Consider the following 19,769-nt stretch of genomic DNA (forward strand, 5'->3'; position numbering starts at 1 on the left):
CCAGCCTCCAAATCAGGGGCTCTTTACAGTAGAGTTTGAAATCCACAGTTCTAACTTAAAAGTTGAATCGAAATAAATCTAAACTTAAAAAAAATATGTAAAATTTTTTAAAAAGAGAGGGCAGGAACTCAATTGGATAAAACAATCTGTGCTAGCTGCCCAGGTGCTAATTCAAGCCTTATATCCCAAAGATGTGTACAACTTGATCAATAATCATCTCTAGTAGGAAGTTCTCAGAATTCAAGCAGAGTTAATGTTGTTTCAGATATTAGTCAACTGAGAGTATAAAAAACTTCCATTACTTCCTATTGAAACTGAAGAACAGATAAAAAGGCCTAGATTAAGTAAGATACATTTATGAATAAAAATCTTACTCGATATAAATTAGGTAATGGGGAAAACAATTTTTCTACTTTATTCATTTCAAAATAGGTCCGAAAACATCTTATTTTCAGACTTTGCATCAGCTGAATAGTGAGAATCAAAAACCAAAATTAATTAGAATGACTAAATGCTATAGTAGTTTTTGTTATATTTTACTTGTTTTCCTTGTTTGTTATGTTTTTACTTGTTCTATCAATGCCAATTGCAATAAGAAGCTAAAGAGATATTTATAACCTCCACAAACCACTCTATTTTGCCAAATAATGCACAAAACATATTGAGTCAAAGCAATTATTCTGCTAAATAGATTAATGGACAAGAATGAGGAAAATCCATCTTACCTTATAGCACAGATACAGCAGTATTAATATCGGTACTGAATATCGCATTATACATATCTACATAAGAAAGACACTATTTAGATTATAAGTATTTTGAACACTTTTTTTTTTTTTTTTAAGAGATGGAGTGTCTTGCTATGTTGCCTAGGTTGGCCTGGAACTCCTGGGCTCAAGCGATGCTCCTGACTCACGCTGCCAAGTAGCTGGGCCTACAGGCCTGCACCATCATGCCCGGATTTTTTGAACGGTTTTGCTTTGTAAATAGATGCCGCTTATTTTTTTTTTAAATAACAGAAATATAATGTAATGGAGCATGAGCTCAATACCCAAAACAACGAGGTCAATATAAGGGTTCTAATCGTTCATAAGATATTGGTAGCTTCTACCATATTGCCACCTAGTGAATTTATAGGGCAGAACAATCCAAGACTGCATTTCTAGGCTACTGAACATTATCATACACTTACAATTATTTTTAGGAAAATACATTATAATAATAACAGTTACAATTCAGATAAGGGGATTATTGGTAATTTTTAATTTCTTTTTGTGCTTTTTTAAATATTTCCAAATTCTGTACAGTTAACATATAATCTACAGTCTGGCAAAAATAAATAATTTTTAAAAATAAAATTATTTACAAAATAATTCCTTATAAAATCTGAATGCATCAGTTATCTATTTTTATATTCAAATTTTAGTATCCATTTTATCTGACTGATGTATGGGAAACTACTGACAAAAAAGAACTGGTATGAAAGAAATACTAAAAACCATTAACAAGTCAATGGAAAAAGGAACAGCACTGACCCTCTTTGGGCTACAAAGGTGGACTGACTTCAGAACTAACTCCCATATTTCAGGGCTGCATAAGCCAAATGATGCAAACACGCACATGTGTGATGTCCAGAGGTACTTCATTCTGTAAGAACAGGAAGTTTTTACAAAAGTCAACAAAGGACTAGTTATGTATAAACCTAGAGTCTGAGATAACTGTAAAGGCAGCTTTTTAGTCTATGACCATAAAATCTTAAACTACGCAGAAACCATTTGCTAAAGGGTCAGTTATTAATTCCCTTGTCTTCTGAGAACTATCACGTAAGTAAAACATAGAGGACTGTTTGTATTAAGAAAAAACTAATTATTGGTAAAATTTTGTACTGGGAGAAGACAGAACATCATGACAATTTTATGGGAACCATAATCATTAATGAAGATGATTGTCAGTTTCCAGATTATACTGCTAAGTAATGTCAAGTAAACAGTGGTCAAATTAAAAAATAAATCAAAGAAATAGGTAAGACAAAAATACCTCATTGTACTCAAGGCCAAGAATCCAAACAGAATGGTATGTATCAAGTTATAGGCAGTTTCTGGTTTCAGGTTAACTGTACATTTTCCCATTTTACCCATAGATTGTTGATTTGTAGAATCACTGAATAAGATAACAAACATACAAAATTAAAGTTGGAAAAATTTTACTTTAGTTAAATCTTAAAGAAGATATAAGAAACTTATGTCTTTATATATTTAGAAATGTATTATTTCCCTAAGATGAAATATATTAGTACTGATCAATTTTGAATATATGACGGTAAAAGTGTCACAGTATAAATGCATTAGTAATTAGAAAAGCTAAAATTTCACAGTAGCCTTCAATTTAAGTAAAAACTTAAAGTGCATCAATTCTTTAAAAGAGAATAGCAAAAAAAATCCTTTTGGAATCATGGAAACTGGAAGAGATATTTAAAGATGTTTTACCAGTTATTACCAGCATTTTTAAAATGTTTACAAATAAGCAAAAGCAAAAATATATCAAAATATTTGGGACCAATTTTATGAATCCAAAATCACATTTTTAACCCATCAATACCTCATGATGTATTTCCAAGAGATGACTTCTATCAAATATGGCTACATTATCACACCAATAAAATTAACATTAATTCTTTAACATCATTTAATACCCAGTTTATGTTCTATTTTCCCTGTTTGTGGCAACTTATTTTTTTTTTGGTAGTTTTTTTTCTTTGAATCAGGATACAAAGATTATGTATTGCATTTCACTGATATATCTCTTTAAATATCTTTTGATCTATAAAAGTATCCCCCCCTTTTAAAAAAAAGCCATTGACTTGTTGAAGGAAATATAACATTTGTCCTGTAACTCTTCCCATCTTCTGTATTTAGCTTTATGTGGTGTTTAATACATTCTCTATTTCCATATTTCTTGTAAACTTATAGTTAGAGCTACAGGTTTGTTAGAGTCAAGTTCATTTTGTTTGGGCACAAACTCCTCACAAGGTCATGATGTACAGTAGTCCCTCTTTATCTGTGGTTTCCCTTTTGGTGGTTTTAGTTACTGCGGAAATTGCTGTCTGAAAACATTAAATGGAAATTCTCAAAATAAACAATTCATAAGTTTTCAATTGTGTTTTTATGTTACAAAATCTTTTGCCACCCCTCTCTGTCCCGTCTGAGACATAAATCATCCCTTTGTCCAGTGTATCCACGCTGCATAGGCTACCTGCCCATTAGTCACTTAGCAGCCGATCAATTATCACGGCATTGCTTGTGTTCAAGTAACCCTTACTTTAACAATGGCCCCAAAGTACAAGAGTAGTGATGCTGGCATATTGTTATAATTGTTCTATTTTATTATTAGCTATTGTTGTTAATCTCTTACTGTGCCTAATTTAGAAATTAAACTTTATCATAGGTATATACGTATAGGAAAAAACACAGTAGTGTGTAGGGTGCACAACTACCCACAGTTTCAGGCATCCACTGGGGGTCTTGAAACGTACCCCCCATGAAAAGGGGGGCCTACTGAATGCATCACATTGGGAAGCACAAACTGGCTGTCTCCACTTAAGTGATGTTAAGATTGATGAGTGAGTTTAGATGTCACACAATTTGTTGCTGAGGGAAAAGAAAGCAATGAGGGCTGCCAGTTTAAAATAAAAATAAAACTTTCATGAAGGCCCTACTGATCCTTCATGCATATCCAATAGACCTGGATCTGTATAATGCTGCCCTATATAACTACAGAGATTTTACTTTCTAGAGATCCTCTTTTCACTACTGTAGATACACAGGAAAAGTAAAGTGATATTCTAAGGCAGTTTTCACCATTGGTAGTAATCTTTACTTAAATGTTAAATATTACAACCCAAACATTGGCTTCTATATAGATACTAAAAGGTTACTCCAGACAAGGAGAACATATGCTCTTATCTTTCCCTGATACCTGGGAGAATTCTGCAACACCTCCCCCAATACCCCAGCCAAGCTGGAAGGCTCTTATTAATCCCATGAATATACAACACCGTGCCCTTTCAGCTGTAGCCTTCACACTAATGCAGATGTGTTGTGTAAGTGTAATAGTATCATCCTCCCCAGTACTAAAAAGGTAGAAATGCTTTAAGTACTTGGCATTGATAAAATATCCTTCAAGTTACTTAAAAGTTAATGCATATTAAGGTGCAGTCATGTGCCACATAATGACATTTCAGTCAATGAAAGACAGTATAGTTGACAGTGGTCCCATAAGATTATAATGAAGGTGAAAAATTCCCATCACTCAGTGACACGGTAACATTGTAGCACAATTACTTTATTTTTTAATAAAATTAATGTAGCCTAAGTGTACAGTGTTTATAAAGTCTACAGTAGTGTATAGCAATGTCCTAGGACTTCATATTCACTCACCACTAACTGACTCACCCAGAGCAACTTCCAGTCCTACAAGCTCCATTCATGGTAAGTGCCTTATACAGGCAAACCTTTTTTTATCTTTTATACCATATTTTTACTGTACCTTTTAAATGTTTAGATACACAAATATCTCCCATTGTGTTAGAACTGCCTACAGTATTTCATACAGTAATATGCTGTCCAGGATTGCAGCCTAGGAGCAATAGCCTATAGCAGATAGCCACGGTGTGTAGTAGGCTATATCCAGGTTTGTGTAAGTATATGCTATGATGTTTACACATCGACAAAATAGCCTAACGATGCATTTCTCAGAACATATCCCCATTGTTAAGTAACGCATCACTGTACTATGATCCTTTAATTACTTTAATGCAGTGCTTTTCCTCTTATTAGTCCTAATATCCCTACCTGGTAGATGAGGATGCTCTAAAATCTTTATCTATGATCATATACCAAATCAGCTCCAGAGACGGCTCACAGATTCACACTGAGCGTGGCAGACACTGTCAAAAGGTACTGCAGGCCAACTGAACTTCCTGCTTTGTATGCAGTCTAGAATCCTGTCGACACCTGGTGTCTGGAATAATATTAAATTACACTGTCTAGAATAATTTCCATCTATTGTCACAGGACTAAATTTTATCTTGGGCTAGGTACAAAAAAGGACACATCTGAAAGGTACTGAACTACTTTATAGTCAATGAAATATTTTCATGGTTCAATGTTGCTTCATTCTTGATAATCATAAAACACCTCAACTGTTCTGGACTCATTTTAATGACACCTCTCTTGTGGCTGTGAATCATACTTCACCGGCACCTTAATTGGCAAGGTAACTACGGAGAGAAAGGGCTTCCTTGTGAGCTTCATTAAGCTTTCACAAATGACAGTACCTTCAACTTCTTTCATTTAATTTTCTTTCAATTTAACACAAGTAGTAAATGCAAACCCCCTACCAGCTTGACAGACAGGTATTCTGTAAGTTTTTAAAAAGGCTTTATATTCCCTGATTTTTTTTCTTTCAGTAGACTAGTAGACATGCAAAATTTTAAAAAACTGGCAATTATTGCTTAAAACTTTTAGTAGACATTAATAATTATGGTGTACTCCAACTTTATAAGCCCTGAAACAAGATGCAAGAAAACAAATGAACAATAATTAACTCTTGATATGTCATAAGAAATTTAAAAAAGCAGCTAGAGGAAGAAGGTAGAAAAACACAGGAAATTAATAAGGGAAACAAAATAGCAACTTATGAGTCAATAGTACTAACAGCTAATAATTTACATCTACCAAATATTATAAGCATGAGACACTATTTTAAGTACTTTATATTATTTTAACTTGTTTATTTCTCATGAAGCCCTATAGACTAAGTATTTTTAGTATTCCCACTCAACAGACAAGGAAATGGAAATACCGGAAAGTTATATAACTGACTCAAAGATCACTTATTCTCAAGTGTGCAAGCTAAGACTTAAACCCGGACCAGCATGCACTGTGACCATTCCTCTTTGCTGTGGCTTAGCTATGGAGACTGGGGTCCATGCCAAACCGGATGTTTCCCCTTTAGGTTAATACTACTACTCTGTACTGTGTCTGATATTCTGATTTTCAATTTAGCAATTTTTCTGCAACATGTAACAAGTTCATTAAAGCAAAGTGTTACAGTTCTGAAATATGCCATACCTGAGATTATGAAAAGCAACAACGAATGCTGCAATCACTGTGATGGACAGAACAAATATGTAAGCATAAAAAAGCAGAGTATATGAAAGCCTTTCAAATGTATTAAAAGGCAGAAGGCCAAAAGCTTCTTCACACAGATACAGATTTGCATCAAAATCCCTAGGGAACAAATGGAAAGCAAAGCATTAAATTCAATACAAGGCAAGGAAACTACATTATACTTTTCCTTAAAACGAGTCTGCAATTAATAGTCTAGGGCATAATGATGCCTGAATTTTAAAGTCCCTGCTGACTTAAAATAAAATAGCAAACACAGATTTTCAATACAGTCATACCTTGTTGCTCCAAGCCCAAATTTTGCCTTCAGAAATTTAAATATGTGTTCATCTGACTTCAGGTTAAGAATTTTCTATTGGGGAGAGAGAAAAAAATTGCTATTGGTGTCTTAGGCAGGTTTCCTGATAATTTCCCATTGCATATGGATATTCAGTGTCCAATTTCATAGGCGTGCGTGCGTGCGTGTGTGTGTGTGTGTGTGTGTGTGTGTGTGTGTGTGTGTGTGTGTGTATAAAATTAGTAAATGTTCACAGCAGTTCTCAGAACTGAGGAATTCTAAAGCAGGAAATTTCAAACTCCCTCCTCTCCCTTCCCCCCCATTTTAGCATAATCCTTTATTCAAAAAACATACATAAGTTAAATATGCAAAATAGATAAAGGATGAGCTTTTTTGGTTTCAAGGAGAGGGAGAAGGCTGAAGCACAGTAAATACAATTTTTCAGACCAGATAATAGGACAATCTGAAACCTCAAACAGATACAAGGCCTGTTTTGCTTTGGGGTTTTTGGTCTGTAGATAGAACTGATGCTAAGACTCATTCACTGAAACACAATTCAAGACTGCAACTCTCAAGGGGTGAACAGACAAATGCCAGTGTTCATCATTACTGATTACTATTTTAATTCCTGATATTTTTATTTTTAATTTATAGCTTACAAAAATCCATATAAGATAAATGGTGAAGACATTGCATCAGAAGAAAAATGAAGATAGGGAAAAAAATAAGATGAAGCCAGAAATGTGGTTAGTATGCAAAATATATTCATTAGAGATGAGCCACAAAGATGGTCTCATGCCCAAGGAGTAAATGCAAAGAGGGAGATAAATGCATCTATTTTACTCACAGAGTCTTAAGAGTAAACAAACCAGGTGCTCAGAAGAGAACCCAACAGTCTTAGAACTGAGGCTCAAGAGAAATTTTTCCCATGGGTACAGTAAAAACAGCAAGGAGTTTCAAAGACTATTTTTCTAATCCCTCTTATTGTAGGTCACTGACAAAATACCAAGTGCAATTCAATATAGATGTTATTCTTGGGGAGTCAAAAACCGGTGGTCCTGGGATGCAGCTCTCTGTCGGTTTCATGCAAGAACAGATCACTGAATGTGTAGAGTGGGCAAATGGATGAACTGCATATCTTTCAGCCAATCTTCCAGAAATGCTGATTGTTCTGCTCAAATAAGCTTTTGATAAGTACTGAGCTGTACAAGAGTTTAAGAACACAGTGACAAGGACCTGGAATAAGGTGTTTAACATGGTTGGTTGTGTGAAGAGTCTTTTTTTCTTTGACAGTCAACAGACAGCAGCAAGGGCCACCATTCTTTTATGGAGAAGGAGCCTGTTTTGCAAATGTCTCTTTTCCTGAGACCAGCCTCCTAGCAGGGACAAAATCATCTGAAGAAATCACAGTAGTTTTGCTCTAACATAAAAAGAAAGAGGAAATCATGGTCCAAGAACTATCTACTTGTAGTATATAGTTATATTATATTTATTAATATAACTATATATTTTATAAATATATTTATAAAATAGAATAAAATAAATAAAATAAAATAAAATGCAAAAAATATAGTAAAAAATAAAGCATGTTAAACTAAGCAGAGCCCCGAGGGCACTTAAAAAAATCTTAGCAAAGCACCTACTAAACATAGAACAAATGGATGCCTAAGTTACTAAATGTGTCATTCTGCTGTTACGGTTGTTAATTGTAAGTCAGTTAAATGTCAGGGAATAGCTACCAAAAATGAGCTCAACTCTTCTTTCTCGCAGACGTTAGATAGTGAGGCCAGTTTATTTATTACCTGAACCCAATAAAAATCGTCTTTTTTTTTAGTACCACAGTGTAGAAAACCATGTGTACTCTATGATGCTAAATAGAATTTTTTAAATTTATAGAAATATTTAATGTTTTTAAAGTTGAGTTTTTAAAAATTTAATAACTTAAAAGTGCATTCAAGGTATTAATAGAACATTTAGAAAGACTGAATAGACATCAATGATTAAAATCAACAAAATAATCCTTGTTACTAAAACAAAGTTAAAACTGAGCCTTTTAAAGTAAAACTGGTAACTCTTCAGTAATGCTAATACACTTCATAAAGCAAGAATTTAATTATTTGAAATTGAAAATTTCAAAAAAGCTGGGTGTAGGTGCATGCCTGTAGTCTCTATTACTTGGGAGGCTGAGACAGGAGGATTGCTAGAGCCCAGGAGTTTGACGCTAGCTTGGGCAACACAGCAAGACCCTGTTTCTAAAAAAAAAAAAAAAATTAAAAAAAAATAAGTTTCAAAAATTATCTCTAATGCCATAAGCAAATTCAAAAACACATTAAATATGTCATTTTATTAACTTACCTTAATTATGTTGTTGATAAAAAGTGTCAAACATAAAACCACAAATAAATGTAACAAAAGTTTCCCGAGCCTATTAAGGAAGCTTCCAGTTTTCAGATTTTTCTGAAAATAAAAAAAGAGCTGTGTTTTAATTCTTAAATTTTAATACAACTTCATAACACCGAAGATGAGATTACTTGAGGATTTGAAACACTGGATCATGCAACATAAATGGAAAATATAACCTGCTAATCTTTATGGGGTTTCACTGTCTTAATATTTACAACTTTCTAGTAGCAAATGAATCCCCTAAAAATGAGCTCCATAAGGAGAAAAATGTATGCTAGTCTTTTTTCTCTTTGAGACCTTCAAAACCAGAAGTCCTTTCATTTGTTTGTTTTTTGTTTTTAAAACCCTCATAGGCCAGGCCTGGTGGCTCAGGCCTGTAATCCTAGCACTCTGGGAGACTGAGGAGGGCAGATCGTTTGAGCTCAGGAGTTCAAGACCAGCCTGAGCAAGAGCAAGACCACATCTCTACTAAAAATATAAAGAAATTATATGGACAACTAAAAATATATATACAGAAAAAATTAGCCGGGCATGGTGGCACACGCCTGTAGTCCCAGCTACTTGGGAGGCTGAGGCAGGAGGAATGCTCGAGCCCAGAAGTTTGAGGTTGCTGTGAGCTAGGCTGATACCACGGCACTCACTCTAGCCCGGGCAACAGAGTGAGACTCTGTCTCAAAAAAAAAAAAAAAAAAACAGGCCGGGCGCAGTGGCTCACGCCTGTAATCCTAGCACTCTGGGAGGCCAAGGTGGGTGGATTGCTCGAGGTCAGGAGTTCGAGACCAGCCTGAGCAAGAGCGAGACTCCGTCTCTACTAAAAATAGAAAGAAATTAGCTGGTTAACTAAAAAAAAAAATATATATATATAGAAAAAATTAGCTGGGCATGGTGGGGCATGCCTGTAGTCCCAGCTACTCGGGAGGCTGAGGCAGAAGGATAGCTTAAGCCCAGGAGTTTGAGGTTGCTGTGAACTAGGCTGATGCCACGGCACTCACTCTAGCCCTGGCAACAAAGCGAGACTCTGTCTCCAAAAATAAAAAAATAAAAAACAAACCCTCATAAACCAGAGTATTGGGGTCTGCCACTTGGAAGGTACTCAGATACGCTGATTGAACAAATCATTACATCATTTATCCTTTAATTCATGTATCAGAGGCATAGCTATAACTCAATTTTAAAAAGACTTATCAGTATTAAAAAAATAAATTGTGCCCTTTGATATATAATAGGTTTCTTATAACCTTCAGACAACACTGTCAAATATAAAATCTAAAGAGTTCAAATATCTAGAGTGATATTTATAACTCAGGGTAAACGAATGAATGAAAACTGCTATTTTTGATAGTCAACTAAAAGCCTGGTTTTAAAAAAACCTTTTTGAAAGTTTGTCCATAGCAATTCTCACTCAAAACAGTAAATAATAAGAAAAAAGATTTTTCTCAAAGTGGAAAACAAAATGGCTTCTTGATATAGAAATGTTTATAGCATATGAGAAAGAAAACAGGCTTTTTTACAATTTTAAGCAAAAACAAATGACTTTTAAACCTCATGTAAATTTAAGAAATGTAATTACATAATAAAGCCAAAAGATCAGGTTGATGTTTTCGAGAACAATTTCACAATATGGGAAAGGTCCCATTATTTCTAAAGGTATTTATTTAGATTCTCAAAATAGAGTTAATGTGAATTCACTGAAAAATCAGCAATACGATACGGAAGGAACAGGAAAAGAGTAGTGTCACTAAATCAAACAACAGCCAGGTGTCTGCCAACTCGAGACACTGTGAGGAACACTCCCGTGAGCAGCAGAGTCTCCTCACTCTTGAGCTCACATGCACACAAGTGCTAAAAACTTAGAATTCTCTTTTAACATTCAACTAAGCATCTATGGCTAATCCCTGAACTGAATTAAGATGCCAATTCTTTAAGAAATAATTTAAAAGGGATGGCACATGATCTCAGGGGGCTCAACAATACTACAACATGCACTTAAAAAAGCAAACAATGCCACTCATGTTTTACTGGGAGTCGGGTTATAAATTTTCTTTTGCACGTTGTATGAAAATAAGGCCCAACAAACCACACAATGAAAAAAAAAGTTTATTTTCATAAAGAACAAAAAACTCCTACCTGAAGTTTTCTTGCAATTAATACTGAAAGGTTAAAACTGATAAGCAATGACCCAAGAATCATGGAATTAAAAAACTGAAGAATGCAGACCAGAAGTAAACTTGTTATCTGTATGCCATACAGCCACGTTGCCTGCAACAGCCGAAGAGGAGACGATTAAACAGATTTTATCAGGAGAGACCACATGCTGACACATTGGTCATCAGATGGGTACATTCCAGGTTACAAATAATGCAGGAAACCCACTTAGCTTCAAGAAACACCATCTAAAAAAGGAAACTAAAGCATATACATACCATTTATTTACCTTTTAAGGACAGAACACTTACAATCTTATAACATTAATTAAACGGCAAATGAATGAGGATGATATGAAGCAGTGGAAGCAAACAATGGCATAAATGTATTCTGGGAGTTGGCAAGTGCCATTTGTAATCTTCAGTTTTAAATTCTCTTACGGTTACTGTTTACAGCCAATAGTAAGTACTCTGTGCATTCCATTATTTCCTAGTTTTCCGTACTACGCACTTCAGGACTGTGTCGTATATTGCTTCATTCTGTCTGTGTGTGTGTGCGCCCAAACTCCCTGGTCAGAGCCAAAGCTCCCCCTGCGGGAGGCACCTTGCAGCTTCACAGCAGGCAGCGCAGCACAGCGGTCAGGAACAGGAGCCCGGGCCTCAGTGGCACCTGCACTGTGCAGTCCTGATTCTGGGATAAACCAGCCGTGTGACCTTAATGTGCTGGAAATGGCTCATCTGTAAAGACAGACGATTCTGCCTTCCTCACAGAGGTGCAGCAGGGGCTGCTGGAAGACTTGGATGTGTAACGTATGGAAATGCCTGGTGCCTAATAAGTACTCATTAAGGAGAGCTTCGATGTAATAAAGATTGTTGACAGGCTGACACTGAAGGAGGCAAAATGCAACCAACTTAAAAACAAAAAACACGCCACAAAGAAAAAAAAGACAACCCCTGATTAAGAGGTGATACTTTTCCTGTTAGTTTTCTTATTCTTTTTCAAATTAGACAACTCCATATTCATACGGGCATATAAAAATACTAGTTTTATTCTGCAGCAAATCCGACTTCCCTCATGGTTTTGTTCTCTTAAGCTTAAAGGAAACAAACCTACATCAAGCACTGAGAAGTGAGACCCGCAACAGTTCAGCACTTTCGCTTGGTGTAATGAAATCAGCGAAATGGATATGGATAGTTTTTAGGATTATAATGTATCTTACTGACTTTAAAAATTCAGAAAAACGTAAAAAAGAAACAGCAACTGATGGAAAGGCGGGCTCTGGAGTCAAAACCCAATACTATTATCTACAGAAATAATATTGATTTCATAGCAGTGTATAATATTTCATATATAGCCTTTTATACTTTATATTATACAGTATAATTTTCTCACATCAATGACTATTCTGTGAAAAACTTAAATTTTAAATGGTTTCATAACATCTTACCATATGCCATAATTTTTATGCCACTGGATCATTTAGGCGTTCCCAGCTTTTTATTACTATTAAATTATAATGAACATCCCATCTTTAAAAACCTCAGATCATTACATCTGATTAGTTATTAATCCTTACTTTGTTCACTGTTGTATTCTTACCACCTAAAACAACCCCACTAGAATAGTGTCACTTAGTACATACTAAAGGAAGGAATGAATGAATAAATACATTTCCTTAGGAAAGATTCTTAAAAGCAGAATTACTGTTTAGAGAAGCACAGATTTTTCCTTTTTAACAGCTTTATTAAGATATAATTCATATTCCATCAAATTTGCCCCCTGAGAGCATACAATTCATGATTTTTGGTATATTCACAAAGTTGTACAACTATCACCACAGTCTAATTTTAAGATATTCTCATCACTTCAAAAGAAACCCCATCCCCATTAGACATCACTCTCCGTTATCCCCTCCCCCTGCCCCTGGCAACCCCTAATGTACTGTTTCTGTAGATTTGTATATTCTGGATATTTCATATAAATGGATTAATACAATATGTAGTCTTCTGTGGCTGGCTTCTTTTACTTAGCACGATGTTTTCAAGTTTCATCCACGTTGGCAGTAGGTATCAGTATCTTTTTTTTTTTATCATTGAATACTATTTATTGTATGGATATACATATACATTTTGTTTATCCATTCATCAGCTGATGGGCATTTGGGTGGTTTCTACTTTTTGGCTAGGAACATACATATACAAACTTTTGTGTATGTTTTCATTTCTCTTGGGTATGTACCTAGGAGTGGCATTCCTAAATCATATGGTAACTCTGTTTAAAATCTGAAGAAATGTTGTTTTTCAAAGTGATTGCACCATATTACAATCCCATGATGAACATAGGAGAGTTTCAACTTCTTCACATCCTTGACATTTGTCATTATCTGCTTTTTAATTTTAGCCATTCTCATCGTGGTTTTGATTTGCAATTCTTTGATAGCTAATGATGTTGAACATCTTTATATATTCTGGAAGTCTTTTATCAGATATGTGATTAGCAAATTTTCTCTCCTATTTTATGCTTTCTTCTCACTTTCTGGACAGTATACTTTGAAGCACGAAAGTTTTTAATTCTGATGAAGTCCAATTAGTATATTTTTTTCAGTCACTTGTGCTTCTGGTGTTGTATCTAAGAAGGCTTGCACTACCTCCAAGGTCATGAAGTGTTATTCCTATGTTTTTTCCTAATAGCTATATAGTTTTAGCTCTCACACTCCGGTCTATGACACATTTTAACCTAATTAGCATGTATGGTGAGGGGAAGGAGTCCAATTTCATTCTTTTGCATGTGAATATCCAGTTATTCCAGCATCAGTTTTTGAAAAGACTATTCTTTCTCCATTTAATTATCTTAATATCCCTGTTGAAAATCAATTGACTATTTATATCCTGGGAAGGTTTATTTCTGGTCTCTCAATTCTATTCCATGGATTTATTAGGTTATTAAGTAGGAAATACCTGATTTCCTTAAGTACTAAGTTTGACAGTTGATACCTCTGACATTTCACTTTGACACTTCTTGTTTCATTTTTATTCTGAAGGTACACTCTCAGTCTTTCAAATGCATGTTTTGGCTTGTGATTATCTTTCAAAACTTTTTTAGAGCAATTTTTGTGAAACCATGGATAAGTAAAACATTTGTGTTATTTTAGAATATGAGTTCCATTGTGGAACCAATGCATTACAGACAGCACAAAATACCAACAAAGTGTTTGGGATGGATGCGGCTAATGAACGCACAGTACGTTGATGGTTTGAGAAATTCTGTTCTGGTGACTTTAATCTTGAAAATGAGCCACATGGGTGACCTCAGACCAAGGTGGATAATGATGAGCTGAAAGCTGTAGTGGAAGTGAATCCACCGCAGCCCATGCATGTATTAGCAGCAAGGTTACTATTCCAACAATATTGGACCATTTGAAAAAAATCGGCAAGGTAAAAAAGCTGGATAGATGGGTTCTGCATGAATTAAACAAGTGTCAGCAGAGAAATAGTCTTGAAGCCTGCCTTTCTTTGCTGTCACAACATAAAGGTGAACCATTTCTACACAATATTGTTATGTGTGATGAAAAATGGATTCTTTTTGACAATCGCAACGTTTGCCACAATGGCTGGATAAAGATGGAGTGCCAAAGCACAGTCCAAAACTGAATATTCATCCAAAAGAGCTAATGGTGTCTGTTTGGTGGTCCAGCGCTGGTATTATCCACTACAGATTAATGAAACCTGGTCAATTGATCACGGCGGATATCTACTGCAATCAACTGGATGAAATGATGAGGATACTTGTGATTAAGCAGCTGATACTGGTCAATAGAGATAGGCTGATTCTCTTGCAAGACAAAGCTTGACCACATGTATCACAATGTTGCTCAAACTACAGCAGCTGGACTTGGAAACTGTCATACACTGTATTCACCACACCTTGCACCAACTGACTACCACTTCTTCCAGGCTTTGGACTACTTCTTGCAAGGAAAAATATTCAAGTCTCAACACGCTGTGGAAAACACTTTTCACAATTTCATTGCCACTTGCTTTCCAGGCTTCTTTGCTGCTGGCATAAACAAGCTGCCGTTAAGATGGCAAAACTGTGTCGATAGTTTAGGCACACACTTTGATTAATTGTACTGCTTCTTGTTTGAGAGATAACAAACATACACTGTTGATGTGAAATCGGACATTTCATATTTAATGACCTAATGTCTATCCTTCTGCCAGTATCACCCTGTGTTGATTACTACAGTTTTGTAGTACGTTTTTTTTTTTTTTTTTGAGACAGAGTCTCACTTTGTTGCCCGGGCTAGAGTGAGTGCCGTGGCATGAGCCTAGCTCACAGCAACCTCAAACTCCTGGACTCAAGCGATCCTTCTGCCTCAGCCTCCTGAGTAGCTGGGACTACAGGCATGTGTCACCATGCCTGGCTAATTTTTTTCTATCTATATTTTTAGCTGTCCATATAATTTCTTTCTATTTTTAGTAGAGACGGGGTCTCGCTTATGCTCAGGCTGGTCTCAAACTCCTGAGCTCAAACAATCCGCCCGCCTCGGCCTCCCAGAGGGCTAGGATTAGAGGCGTGAGCCACCGCGCCTGGCCTGTGGTACGTTTTGAAATGAGAAAGTGTGAGTCTTCCAAGTTTATTCTTCTTTTTCAAAATTGTTTTAGCTGTTCTGGGTCCCTTGAGTTTCCATATGAATTTCAGAATCAGCTTTTCAATTTCTGCAAAAAATCCACCTGGTGAGGCTCTGTTTGGTTTATCCTATTTGACATTAGCTCAGCTTCTTGATTCTGTAGGTTTCTATCTTTTGCCAAATTTAAGAAAGTTTCAGTCATTTCTTCCAAAAGTATTTCTTTGAATATTTTTTTCATCCTCATACTCTGTCTCCTCTCCTGGGATTCTGATGACATAAATTTTAGACTGTGTTCAAGGTCACTGATTTTTTCCTCTGACCATTTTATTCTGCTGTTGAGCCTGTCCCCCGAGTTTTTAATTTTGGTTACTGAAACTTTTCAAATCCAAAATTTCCATTTGCTTCTTTATATATTCTATTTCTTGCTTACAACTTATATTTTCACTTGTCTCAAGTGTGTTTGTAACTAACTGCTCAGTGAAGCTTTTCTGTGATAGCTGCTTTAAATTCCTTGTCAGATAATTCCAATTTCTGTGTGTCTTGGTGTTGGCATCTGTTGATCGCTTCTTTTCACTCAAGGGAGATTTTCCTGATTCTCCATATAAGGAGTGATTTTCAGTTGTGTCCTATTGCACCACAGGACTCTGGATCTTACTTGAATCTTCTATGTCAGCAGGGCTCCTCTTACACCATGTGCCTTAGTCTGTTCAGGCTGCTATAACAAAACACCATCACCTGGGTAGCTTATGAACAAAAATTTATTTCTCACAGTTCTGGACGCTGGGAAGTCCAAGATCAAGGAGCTGGCAGACTCAGTGTCTGGAGAGGGGCTGTTAGCTGGTTCACTGATGGCACCTTCTCACTGTGCCCTCACCTGGTGAAAGGGGTGAAAAAGCTCCCTTGTGCCTATTTTACAATGGCCCTAATCACTTCCTAAAAGGCCCCACCTCCTAATACAATCACCTTGGGGTTGGGATTTCAACATAAGAATTCTGAGGAGACACAAACATTCAAACCGTAGCACTGTGCCAGTTCTATGCTGGCAGGGAAAGAAAAATGCTGTCTCATTATTTCCAGATAGAGATGAAAGTCTAGAGTACCCACTGACATTTGGGGGATGGGGATGATGTGCTTCCTTACTGAGTGAAGGTGAAAGTTCAGGCTCCCTGCAGGCCTCTGCTGACACCACCCTGGCTGGGAAGGGAAGAGCTGCCTCATTACTGCTTCTCAGACGGCCTTCACTGACAACGTAACTATGAACAATTTTTAAAATGCACACAATGTATGCATTAAAAATGTACACGTTTGTGCACATGGAAAAAAAACCACACATGATTAAATGACACAAGCAGACACTGAGACACAGATATGGGTTTCCTTATTTCCTTCGGCCAGTCAAGAGGAATTCACATCCCATACTGGTTAAATGTTACTATGAAAATTTTATGAAGTACTACAGAAAAGTTGTTACATACCCATTGAGTTCTTTGCACATAAGGTAATATGTAGTCAGAAATTTCAAGAGAGCTACCTTATATTTTAAATTTTAAGTCATCTCTATAAATAACAATTGACCTAGACATTTATATGCCAAATAAATCCATTTTTAACTTGAAACAAGCAGAATAAAAGTTAAGATGGTCAAACTAGGCTGCATAAATTGCTCAGTATCAACTGACCTCAGCATACTTAGCTCTAAGAAGGAGCTTCAATTTTATCATGAAGTATGTGCATATTTTCGTCTCATTCTACAATACAAAACACGAAACAGTGAAAATCTCAAATGAGAAAAAAAAGCAAAGCTTACCTTCGCTGCTGGCAGCATGTCCAAGGAGTCCAGTATGAACAGCACTAATGCCTGCATCAGCATCATAAATTGATTAAATTGCCATGTCAGGCTAAAGAGAAAAGTTGATATGAAAATGGCAAGAAGTGTCAGCCTCTGTAAAAAGAAAACCTTTGTATAATTTACATGTCTCTAGTAATAAAAAACCTTGCAGACAAGTTTTATCAAGAGCAGCCAATATCTCTATAAACCAGATAGAAAAGCCATACACTGTTGCTCCAAAAACCCTTGCATTTGTTATTTAAGCTCTAAACATCATAAAGTGACACTCTGCATATAAATATTCACATACGCTCTGTGTATTCCACACTATTATGGAGGCAATAATGCACAAAATCACATCTCAAGAGCAATGGCTTAAAAATTCTGACAGCTTCTCAGAAACTGTGTGTGGGTTTGCTCCAACTATTTAAGGGTAGATTATGTAGAGGACATTTTTAACATCAAAAATGAAAACATTTTCTTTGGAAAGTGGAAAAAGCTCAGTTAAAGAATTTAATTTAACTCGAGTTAAAAAAATAGGTCATGTAACAAGTAGTATTCACATACACTGGGACACTACGCACATCACATTTTTTGAAGCTTCTTATATAAAATTGGGGAATTAAAACATATATAAACTTTTATAAAGACTTACTTCAGAAAGAGGCTGTAAATTTGGTCTCAAGAGATACGTAATTGCTGCTATCTGAATTGCAAAGAATGGCAGTGCCCAGTTCTCCCTCAGTGGGATGGTGAAGTCAACTCTTGTGGTATCTATTCTGCACAAAAGAAAACATGAATGGCCAAAATGATAATGTTTACAATAATTTCCTCAAAGATTTCCTGAAGTGAAAGATGTACTACATTAAGGATAAGTATACTTAGATTTTGGTCACTGGTTCTCAATAACTGTCCTTATCAGCATCATCATCCCATGCCAATCGAGAAAATGTAAGTGATCTGTCCACGGCTATGCTTTGGTAAGTGGTAGAACCGGCTTTCAAGCCCATATCAGTATGACTCCTAAACCCATGAATGTATCAGGCCAAAGCACCTCTTACTTTTATTTCTAACTTCATTAATGTTAACAGACAATGCTATGCATTCTCCTTCTCTGTGTTTCTTTAGTGCTTTATACTTTAGTCTTAAGTTTGTCTTTGGTAGTAATTTTTAAAGGCTTCCTGCCTCTCTAGAATGTGAACCCTGAGAGGGCAAGTACAAGTTTTCATCTTTGTACACTCAACATCAAGATCATCCCTGCACATACTAGCCATTCAATGAATGATACACACAAAACACACACCTACATATGAATGTGTGCATATACAAAAAAACTAACCTTTATAAGCCTCAATTTACTCATCTCTAAAATGGGGATGATAATAGGACCTACTCTATAAGGTTGTTAAAAGAATACATACAAAGCCTTTTTTAAAGTACTCGGCATATAGTTAAGCACCCAACAGGGTTATAATAAAAGTAATTTGCTCAGTATTACCAAAAAACCCCCTATATTAGAACTTGTGTTCAAGTTTTAAGACTCCCACTTACTATTGGTATTGCTACTGTAGGTCAGGCAATAATTCAATATATCTTGAACATGTATTTTTAAAATGCTATTTCATAAGGCTCCAGTGCTTAATCAAACAATGTAAGAATTTCCTTGCATTTGTACAGCTTTGCTAATTGAGAGCTGCACACAACCCTATTGAGATGGATAGTGAAAATATTAAAACCCTTAAGAGGTGAGCTGTGTGGCTGGAGAAATACTGATCACACAGCAAACAAGTAATAGAATTAGGATTACTATGGATGATACTCTTGACTTGCAATTCAGTGTTCTGTTCCTCAGCTGGAAATACATATAAGTAGCACTTTCTACCTTACCAAGTAAGAAAAATTTATAAACCACTAGGTAGACCAAAGAGAAAATGCTCCTACCCAAACACACGTAGAAGAAGAAATCTCTTTGAACTCCAAATAAAGTAACTGCATTTTTGCTCTCATTTTAGAAAGAAGAGAGACACACTGATTCCAACTCACCTATTTGTGACATACCACAAGGCTGCTAATAGTCCGGATAGCCACGTGCCACTAAGGAGCCAGCTGGTTACATAAAGAGCTGTGACATAGATCGCCTGCAGTCCAAATAAGGTGTAAATATAAAAATAAACTGGCTCTAAATATTTCTGTATAGGGAACAATAAAAAATGTTTGTCAAAGAAGCCCTAACCCTCTTCATCGTCATTTAAAGAATACAACAGTAGAAATGTAATACTCAGAAGCCTGCTGTTACTT

General features: G+C 35.8%; 1 protein-coding gene across 3 annotated transcripts in view; it reads right to left on the minus strand.

Moving 5' to 3' along the window:
- DPY19L3 (dpy-19 like C-mannosyltransferase 3) overlaps positions 1-19,769 on the minus strand; it is a 67,595-nt gene that overhangs the window by 19,184 nt on the left and 28,642 nt on the right. For all 3 annotated transcript variants that reach the window (XM_045531876.1, XM_045531875.1, XM_045531877.1), the window contains 10 exons: positions 19,515-19,660; positions 18,127-18,250; positions 17,451-17,585; positions 10,996-11,127; positions 8,821-8,922; positions 6,467-6,540; positions 6,132-6,290; positions 2,038-2,160; positions 1,536-1,647; positions 726-782 (listed from right to left, as the gene is read on the minus strand). In XM_045531876.1, the coding sequence (XP_045387832.1) occupies positions 726-782; positions 1,536-1,647; positions 2,038-2,160; positions 6,132-6,290; positions 6,467-6,540; positions 8,821-8,922; positions 10,996-11,127; positions 17,451-17,585; positions 18,127-18,250; positions 19,515-19,660 (1,164 nt within the window). The remainder of the gene's footprint in view (positions 1-725; positions 783-1,535; positions 1,648-2,037; positions 2,161-6,131; positions 6,291-6,466; positions 6,541-8,820; positions 8,923-10,995; positions 11,128-17,450; positions 17,586-18,126; positions 18,251-19,514; positions 19,661-19,769) is intronic.

Source organism: Lemur catta, chromosome 19 (genome assembly GCF_020740605.2).
Source record: "Lemur catta isolate mLemCat1 chromosome 19, mLemCat1.pri, whole genome shotgun sequence".
NCBI lineage: Eukaryota > Metazoa > Chordata > Mammalia > Primates > Lemuridae > Lemur > Lemur catta.